This window comes from Pseudomyrmex gracilis, unplaced genomic scaffold (genome assembly GCF_002006095.1).
Source record: "Pseudomyrmex gracilis isolate BER0280 unplaced genomic scaffold, ASM200609v1 scaffold_1185, whole genome shotgun sequence".
Lineage (NCBI taxonomy): Eukaryota > Metazoa > Arthropoda > Insecta > Hymenoptera > Formicidae > Pseudomyrmex > Pseudomyrmex gracilis.
The window spans coordinates 25,266-35,672 of record NW_018021769.1 but is presented as its reverse complement, the minus strand read 5'-3'; the positions used below and the strand labels follow the sequence as shown (position 1 = coordinate 35,672).

Here is a 10,407-nt window from a genome sequence, read left to right as displayed (position 1 = left end):
GTTTGGGCTAAACAAATGCATTTATTCACAAACTATACGATGTTTCGGTCTGAAATTTTGCATACGTTTTAAGGGTAGCAAAGGCCATATTTTTGATCAATTTCGAAACTCTGTGCTAATTATTACAAAGATTATTAACAAGTGAAAAAACACTCATTTTTGTGTGTTTTTTGCAATTATCTCGATAAATATTTGCTCGATTTATTCGATTGATAGCTTAAACGAAAGATATTTTCAATACCTACAACTTTTATTTAGAACTTTTTTCCCTAACTAGCAGTTCTTCTTCGATAAAAGCAAAAAACCCATTTTCAGCACTTTCAATCATCATTTATAACAAGTGCTGACAAAAAATTTTGATTGCACGACTATAAGGGTTCATCAGTGAAGCGCACACTACAAGGTAATGTAATCGGATTTCGGTTAAACATTTTTGCATGATTTTTTCCCTATTGACTGGACTACATAGCGACATATGGGAGGAGCTAATATAACAGCATATACTATAACATATACATATTAAAATGTAATTGTGTGAAGCGCGCCGGGCTCTCCTACGCGCGTAAGACAGCCCGATGCACGCTTATTCGCGGATCTTTGTTAATTAAAATCTCGGTAACTTTTGCGAATCTAGCAAAATGGTATAGGACTTTTCACCTCAGTTTTATTTCTTCTACCTGTCTACGAGAGATGTTAAACCAATTCTGGGACACCCTGTATATATAATATTATTCTGTACATTATGTATACAATCTTTTATTTTGCTTATATGTATTTGTTATTATATAAATGTTTAAAATAGCATGTTTTACAGAGTATGGGCCGGGTTACAGAAGTCCAAAAGAAGCAATGTTTAAGGGATCACGTGAGAAACTTATGTACGTTATCGGCATACACACAGATTCTAAAAAGACCGATGTTCTTTGTACGGTGGATGTGGATCCCGACAGTCCTACCTATTGTCAGGTATCTACATGTTTATCAACTAAAAAACAATTTCAATATTTAAAAAACAATTAAAACATTTATGAAAAACATCCCACATAGCACGTAATATTACTGCAATATCACAGTATTGTTTTTCGATTGCAATATTACACTCTAATATAGTAGAAATATCATAGTAATATTACTGTAATATATCACAGTAATATTAAAATGTCCGAATCGCATCTCAGTAATATCACAATGATATATCACATTAATGTTGCGGTGATATATCAAGAATATTACTGTAATATTATAAGGTTATAGATTAATTTAATATTAAATTACTTTTAAGGTGGAAATTATAGGCCGAATGGAGTTTAAACACGGTTGTTAATGTGTCAGAAAGTTATGACTTTATTATTAAAATATTACAGACGTTTTGACCGTAGTTCCGGTCCTTTTCAAGTGCGTGAATGTGCTTAAATATATATATATATATATATGTATACACATATATACTACAAAATAATTTTTTTCCTCCATATAGGATGCTGGATTTGCATCACATATATATGAAGGACCACGTATACTCCCCTAACTAATTTTAAAATATTGCGAAAAAAACTCCTCAGCCAGGAGTCGAACCTGGAATCTCCGGCTTTCCAGGCCGTCGCCTTCCCTGTTAGGCCACCGAGGCACTTGGAGTTTGTCTTGCAATACTTCGTATATCTATCAAATATGATCAGATCTTTTTAATACCGCTCCTTCCTCTAGTAAATTCTAACAATTAGTGATAAATAGAGATTACTCTCATGTCCTTATATTCATATATTATTAGTTTAAAAGACTTATAGAACCTGAGAGTAATCTCTATTTATCACAAATTGTGTTAAATTAACTTTAATACCATTTTAATATGTGAAATTTACATATACATACACATATGTATATATATGCATACACATACACATATACATATATATATACATATATGTCTATATATAATTTTATAAATGTTACGGATATATTTTTCACACATTAATAATTATTCAAACAGTACAATGCAGAGTGATACATACGTTTGAGTAATATTACTGAAAAAGATATTCGCGACATATCATACAAAAATTTATTAGTTTTAAAATATTTTATTCATATCCGGTAAAAAATTTTTCATATATACAATACTTATACACAAATTAAAATAATTATATCTAATTATGCAAATTTATATGCCGAATATGTCCATACAATTTTATACACGGAGAATTTTTTTTTAAGAGAATGGCTTCAGAGATATTCCATATCAAATTACAAAATAACTCTATTAGTATTATGTTAGATACAAAAAAATTGTATAAAACTATATTTTTACTATATTTTAAAAAAATTTTTGATATATAATCATATATACTTATACACAAATTAAACTTATTATATTTAATTATGCAAATTTATATACCGAATATGTCCATATAATTTTATACATGGAAAATTTTTTACTGGGTAGTCCAATGCAATGTATGCAACGTGCCAAATGGTAAATCACGTTAAATAACATCTCTAACGTTTAGAAGACATAATAAAAACATTTGATATATATAATATTGCTACTTTAAATGCAATACAATATTACCGTAATATTTCATTATTGTATGTAAATGTAATATGTCGATAATATTATTGTAATATTATATTATAATATCTAATATCACTGATATATTGCAATTTTACTGTGATATTGCAGTAATATTACGTGCTATGTGAGATATTTAACATACATATGTTAAACGCGACTCTTTGATTTTTTCTGTAGATAATACATAAATTGAGAATGTTAGCGGTCGGTGATGAGTTACATCACTCTGGGTGGAACATCTGTAGCAGCTGTCATGGATCGTCATGCAAACGTGACACTCTAGTGCTGCCCTGTCTTATGTCAGATCGAATATATTTTATTGATACGAGCGAAGAGAAAGTACCAAAGATTAAAAAGGTATTATACAGTGTATAAATGAAATTTCAGATTCTTCAATTCTATATTATGAAAGAATCTCTCTCTCTCTCTTTCTCTCTCTCTCTCTCTCTCTCTCTCTCTCTCTCTCTTTCTTTTTCATAAAAGTATTTAAAATTAAAATATTTAAATATTCAGGGTGTTCGCAAAGTGTAGGACTCTCTAAATAACTTTTAAACAAGTAGAGATAATTGAATAAAATTTGGAGGACATTTATGGCATCAAAAGAGCTATCTTTTGACATAAATAATTTGGGGGCAACAATTCCCTACCTTCAGGGGCGCGAGGATGAAGCACAAGTCAAAAATCTTAAATAGCATAAGAGATCAAGTGATAGCTTGTTTGAAAGATCTTCCTAATGTGACCTTTCTCCTCCAAGAGCGCAGGGATGAAGGTGGTTCAAAAATCTTAAAATAAGATCAGTGATGACTCATTTGAAAAGTTTCGGAAAGACCTTTTCAAGAAGTTATTTGAAGGTCTACTTTATTTTTTCAAATGTGAAACCTCATCGGAAAAGTCCTTTCGAAACTTTTCAAAATTGCTACACCAATTGCGACGGCTAAAAAGCAAAAAAAAAAAAAAAGTTTCTCGATTGTAGTTGGGCAAGTGTGAACCATTTGTTTTGCAATAAATAAATCTGTTATTTTGATTTTTAAACGTATCAGCTTTATTTTTAGCCTTCTTCAGTGGGTCTCTGTATAACAATTATTTTTTACAAAACTTCGGATTGATTTCCCACAAAATCGGGACAATAATTATATTAATTGACAGAGCAATTTTATTATCAGATTCAATATACCACCAAAAAAAACATCATTTTTTGTATTAAGACCATAACATAAATAATATCAAAAACATATCATAAACAATAATTACCCAATAGACCTTATTTTTTCCACAATCAAAAAAGGATTAAAAACGTTATTTGCAATCAAATTAAATCAAAGGAATGTTAATGAACAACATAATCAAGATGACAAATCATATAATTTCTTCCTAGTTCCATTCGCACCTAAAATTTCAGAAAAAATAAACTCCTTTTTGACATAACATTGACATAAAAGATAAATACATAAGAAAAAAAGAAAAATGTGGTGTACACAACATTCCATGTAACAATTGTGGAGCCAATTACACTGGTCAAACTAAAAGACAAGTACACAAACACGTATCAAAGAACATACTCAGATAACCAAATTTGTCGAAACAGATTTTACCAAATGCTTGTTACAAATTTTGTTAGCAGAAAGACATCAAATATGATGCAGAGTTTTTTTTATCTGGCAATGTTGCAAAATTGCTAGCAAAAATATATCCAAGCTTGTTGACAAAATATAACAGCAAATTGCTGGCAAAAACCGAGCAAAGCACATAATTTGAGACCAAATTGACGCCAAATATGAAGCAAGATCTGCGCACCATGACTTGATAGCAAAATAACAGCAAAAACCGAGCAAGATTTGCAGTTCAGTCAAACTGTATGGTATTTAAAGGGCCATTTAATTATATCTTGACTTATTTCTATATTATATATGTACACACTATCTATAATCTATAATATACATAAAATTACTTTTATATTTGAGTATTTAATTTATTTCCAATAATTAAATATTAAAATGATATAATGAAATATTTGTTTAGCAAAAAAGTAAGTATTAAAAAGCCTATACGATCGATGCTAGATGCATTTTATATGTATGTATAAATTTATAAAGAATTATTGACATATATATCCTAAATTTATTTCTACAAATTATATACATATATACATATACATATATATAATCTTTATACATAATATATATAAAATTATGTTTAAATTTGACTATTAAATTGACAATAATTATATAAATATTAAAATAACATCTATGTGAAATATTTTAATATTTATACTTGTCACAACAATTAATTGTCTGTATAATATCCCAGCAAACACAGAATATAACTGCTATATAATATAGAAGTAACAGCGTGATATACGTAATATAACAGCTCTAGTTATACTCTATTAACATCGATGTTATGTAACTTTGTTTTATAAATGTAATATAATTATGTTATATATCTATTATATTGCTTGTTATTAGCTGGTAATTACATTATAACTTTCATATAACATTTCTGTAACTATATAACAAATTATATTACATTTTACTTACATGTTATATTCATATTATATAACTGCAATATACGATAAGTAGGAAATTACAACTAACATGGATGTTACATGCAACGACCATGTTATATTACTTGTTACATTTGTTTTATTACGACAATGTTGCTAATATATATCTGTGTTTGCTGGGATTTAATTTTAAATAATTTTGCAATATGTTTATATTATCAAAAAATATGACTTATAGTATGCACGTACGATATTGATCGTTTATTAGTACATAATTGATTTTTCCTAAACAGATTGTCAAACTGCATTCTCTAAGTAGAATGAATTAAAATTTTACTAATTGATTCAATGATAATAAAGTTTACTGGGAATCAGTGATAATATTACTGATTTGCGGTTAAAAACTGCCTCTTTTAAAGTTAGGTGTCAGTGTTACGTCCTGGCCCACGGTTACGGTCGGGCTATGGTGGAATAACAGAGAGCTATCGTTTCTCTGTCTCCGCACAGCAGGTTGGCGATCCCGCTGCGGCAGAGTCGAGCGAGTTTGTGTGCTCTCACGGACAGGTCAACGGCGTATGCCGATCTTACTCTATCCTATGAGGCCCCGCTCGTCGGTCTCTTTTTAAGTCTAGAGATTTAACTCTATGAACTAAGGACGAGATCGTGCGATCAATTGAGGATGTGGATGATGAGAGGTCGTCTAATTAAAAGGAAAAGATTATAAAATGTACAATATTAATTTATTCATTTAGGGTGGTTACTGTTACAAATTTTTTGTGTTAGGTGTGTTGTCGTGTGGATGGATGTGATATCGCGATTTTACAATAAATCGGAGAGTCATCGCTTGGAGGCTAGAGAGAAGGAATATATATATATATATATATATATATGCATGTATGCGTGTCGCGAGAGTGTGTGTGAGGGGCCTCCGGCGGGATTCTACAAATGTAAGTGTGTCGGGTGCATGTGTAAGACGCCGATTCGTGGTCTAGCTATAGAAATCATTCTAGATCTATTTCTATTATCTCATGGATTTCTGCGGAACTAGGGGAGAATATAGAGTAAAAATGACGGACTAGAACTAAGCGGATGTCATTTAGATAAGAAAATTTGACAGGGAGGAGTTTTCTGGATGGAGTGGTGGATATCAAGTGGATGAGGTCGGGAGGATCTATTGTTAAAGGATCAAGTACAAAGGGGATTCTTTTTGAGTCTGCTTTTCGGTAAGTGGAGGCTAGTCGGAGGAAATGTTGGAATTTAAGATCGAGCGGTGGGATGGTTGGTCGTGAGGAATTGGAAGATTCATCGTCCGCGGGTTCTTGCCCGGATGTGGAAGGTTGAGGGGAAGAAGAGCGAGGAGGAGGTGGAGGAGTCGGCGCGGATTGCAGATCCGCGGAATTTTCTGTGGAACAAGCGGGTTCGGAGTGCGTTGGAGAGAGGGAGCGAGGAGGTGAAGACGGTGGATTGTTCACGGGGGGAGCAGGGGAGGATTGAGGGTCTGCGGGAGGATCGGGGGTTACAGGTGAATAGGAGGGAGCTTCATATCACAAATCGTCGTGTGTATGTGTGTCTGTGTGTGTTTCTACGTGTGCGTGATCGTTGTTATTATTATTTTGTGCGTGAGAGGTGTCTACGTGCAAGTGTGTCGGTGGGTATGCGTGCGCGTGCGATGAAGTTGTGTGTGTATCGCTGGGATTTCTTATTTTATTGTCGTTGTTGCTATCGTTTTCTATCGTTGCGGGAGGGGTGGCGTCAATGGGCCTGGTCGGCTCCGCTTCGTTTAGCGCGAGCGCTGCCGCTCGTCGCAATTTTACGTTGCGTCGGTAGCGCTGGGCCTTTTTACCCGTTCGAAAAGTTCTCTGCCGGGGTTCCACTTAAACGATTTTATGCAATTACACTCAATTTATATTATTGTATTTTCTTTTGTTATTGTATTTTCTTGGCTTCGCGACCGTTTTCGGAGATGTTGAGCCTTGTTTACTACGTGGTTTGGGGAAGAAAATGAAGAAAAATATTCGGCTGCCACCCGAGACGGTTACACACCGCGAGTAGCCCTTCCAAAAATTTCGGCTGCCACCCAAGACGGTTACACACCGCGAGTAGCCTTTCCAAAAATTTCGGCTGCCACCCGAGACGACTATATACCGCGAGTAGCTTTTCCGATTAAACCGAATTTTTGAGTGTGGCTATGTATTTGTTTATTTTGACCGTTTTCTCGATATCTTCGAAAATCAGTCACGACGTCAGTTGTTAATTTCGCGAGAAGTGGAACCTCCGTATATATAATGATGTGGACTTACTACTTAGTTGATCTCTAGCTGCGACTTTCTTTCTCCTTTCGGCCCGTACGGCTTGGTAGGTAGCTCGGAATCCGGTGCGGCTTCGGTGTTCGGCGGGTACTCGGCGCACTACTCGCACTTGCACTTGCAACTTTTTATGCTCACTTGTCGCGAATTTGCTGCGGCACTCCCGGCGAAATCAGCAGGTTTTTCTGACTCCAGCTCCGAGAGTCCCGTCTTATATACTCTTTTGAGTCAGCGAGTGCTCACCGAGTTTCTTCCAATCGGAAAACTCGGTTGGGCCTCGCTCGTTTCTATTTGTTAATTAGTCGTCGGGTAAACTTTGTGTGATCGCCAATCGGCAACGATCTCTCGCTTTGGTCGGCTCGTCCGATTTTTCGGAGAAGGGAAAAGGGAGAGTGTTGTTTTTTTTTTTTGATCACGCCACATAGACTCTTTGCTATTTGCTAATAAAAATGCTCGTGGCGCCGGAGTTTCTATTTGCGCCGGCTGCTCTAATTTTTATAAGCGGTGTTTTCCATGACCCGGAGATATCCGGGTTTGTTTGGAAAGCTGCTCGAAGTGTTTAAATAATAACTTTTTCTTGCACGTTATCCTAAAATTTCGGGTTATTGCCAGGCGCGGTTTATCTTTTCGGGCGCCGATATGATTTCCGTTTGTTCTCCTATCGTCTGGAGTTTAAGTTTCCAAACGATAGGAGACCCGTTCGAGTTATTTATTGTTTTTTTATTATTTACAAAAAAAGGGTTCGCTATGCGCTGGCGCGTCGCGTCGCAGGAAAAAGGGGACCGTGGAGTGTCCAGGACGTAACACAGTAACAGATTAGTTTTACTATGAATCAGTTAAATTTTCGCTGATTTACTTAGTAACAAATAGTTTTATTTAGAATTAGTAACAATATCACTAAATGCCATTAACATATTAGTTTTAAAGTAATTGATTGTGAAAGTTTCAATGGCTGAATTGATAGAGCACCTGCTTGGTAATCAGAGGGTTCCAGCTTCAAATCCAGTCGAGATGATTTCTGACATAATGGGTTTTTCCTGCGAAGTAATACTAGAATAACGTAGAGAATAACCAAGAAAACTTATTCGATGACATAAATTATAAATCTAAGTCATTTTTTATATTATAAATGTCATTTTGCTATCAAATCGTCTTGCTTCATATTTGGCGTCAATTTAGTCTCAGATTATGTTATCGAGCTTTGCTCGGTTTTTGGTAGCAATTTGCTGTTACTTTTTGTCGACAAGCTTTGGCAACAAAATCGAAGCCTAATGCGGACAGTTGATGCCAGTTTGCTGAGTATTTTTGCTTAAAATTGCTGACAATTTGTCGGCAAATTGCAAACAAATTGTTTACTGGGTATGAAGTATGTAAAAAACAACCAACAAACTTCAGTACTAACAGAACACGTAATTAACACAGAACATTCTTTTAATTGGAACTTCATCAATGTTCTTGATACAGAACTCAATTATTATAAACGTCTAATGTCTGAGATGTTACAAATTAAAATTCATACAAATAGCATCAATGTAATGCAAGACACTGAAATGTTGCATAACACATATTTACCGATTTTAGATAAATTGAAAGAAAATTAATGTGAGCGCAATGTACAGATGTCACTGTCAATATATACATGTATTTATCCTGTTAAACCTTCGTTTCTGACACAGTAATGACAAAACTCTTGACTCACACACAATAAATTTTACAATTGACACATACAACTTTTAACTTATAATTCAACCAAAAAACTGTTTGTCATTAGAAAAATCAGGAAGGAGTGTTCTATCAAAGGTAGATATTAGATTGTTATCATAATATTCACAGATTCAATCCAAAGTTTTGTAAAAATCAATCCGAAGTTTTGTAAAAAATAATTGTTGTACAGAGACCCACTGAAGAAGGCTAAAAATAAAGCTAAAACGTTTAGAAATCAAAATAACAGATTTATTTATTGCAAAACACGCAAATGGTTCACACTTGTCCAACTACAATCAAGAAATTTTGAAATATCGTTAAGAACCCATTTAAACTAACAACAACATTATTGAAAAAATAAAAGTTCCACAAAAGTTTACAATTTTCCACGCAAAGTGAGGTTCACCTCAAACCTATGCGTCTAGTTTTGTGATAGTAGAGTCCTCCTGTAAATGAGAGCGGAACACTACCCAGCAAACACAGACATATAACAGCAACATTGTCGTAATAAAACAAAAAGTAACAAGTAATATAACATGGTCGTTGCATGTAACATCCATGTTGTAATTTCCTACTCATTGTAGATTGCAGTTATATAATATGATATAACATATTATTTACATGTTATATTTATATTATATTCATAATATGAATATAATATTCATAATTATATTCATAATATGAATATAACATGTAAATAGACTGTTATATATAATTACAGAAATGTTATATGACAGTTATATAAATTGCTGAAATGTTACGTAACTGCAATATTCGTTGTTTTATTGTTATATAACTGTTATTAAATTAATTATATTACAGTTATACACACACACAGTAATATTATATTATTGTATATATACTATATGTATATTTAAGCACGTAGAATTTTCAGGAATATTAAGTCTTTGAATTAATTTTAAATAAAACTAAACAAAATTGTATTATAAACAATAGTTTGTTTAGTTTTATTTAAAATCAGTTCAAAGACCTGATATTCCTGGAAATGGCCCAATTAGAACATTTATGTCACATCAATGTTATAACTACTTAACATTTGTTTCCTAAATGTTACTACTATATCAATTGCAATGTTATAGTAGAGCACATGGAGGGTTAAATGTCCGCCTCAAAGTTCCTCAGGTGTGACGTCTCATAAATGTATAATATTGTAGTTACCAAAGATTTACGTAACACTATGGAACTATGTTTACATTTCTGTCTACTACATTTCCGTCATAGGTACATAATACATATGCATTGCAACACCAGTAAACACAACGTAACAGTAACGTAACATTAATATTATTATTTCTCACTCAACA

The 10,407-nt window shown here is 33.2% G+C and overlaps 1 protein-coding gene and 1 non-coding gene across 4 annotated transcripts in view; one reads left to right on the top strand and one right to left on the bottom strand.

Annotated features, from left to right (window-relative positions):
* Positions 1-801: 801 nt before the first annotated feature.
* Positions 802-10,407, top strand: part of LOC109861946 (selenium-binding protein 1-A-like) — a 25,281-nt gene continuing 15,675 nt past the window's right edge. For 2 of the 3 annotated variants that reach the window (XM_020441803.1, XM_020441801.1), the window contains exons 1-2: positions 802-966; positions 2,747-2,926. In XM_020441803.1, the coding sequence (XP_020297392.1) occupies positions 850-966; positions 2,747-2,926 (297 nt within the window). In that variant the 5' untranslated portion in view covers positions 802-849. Of the gene's footprint in view, positions 967-2,746; positions 2,927-3,082; positions 3,276-10,407 lie in introns of those variants that run through there. The other variant, XM_020441804.1, reaches the window with a different exon arrangement.
* Trnas-gga lies at positions 1,555-1,627 on the bottom strand. Its single transcript has one exon. It is a non-coding gene; the product is annotated as a tRNA-Ser (tRNA).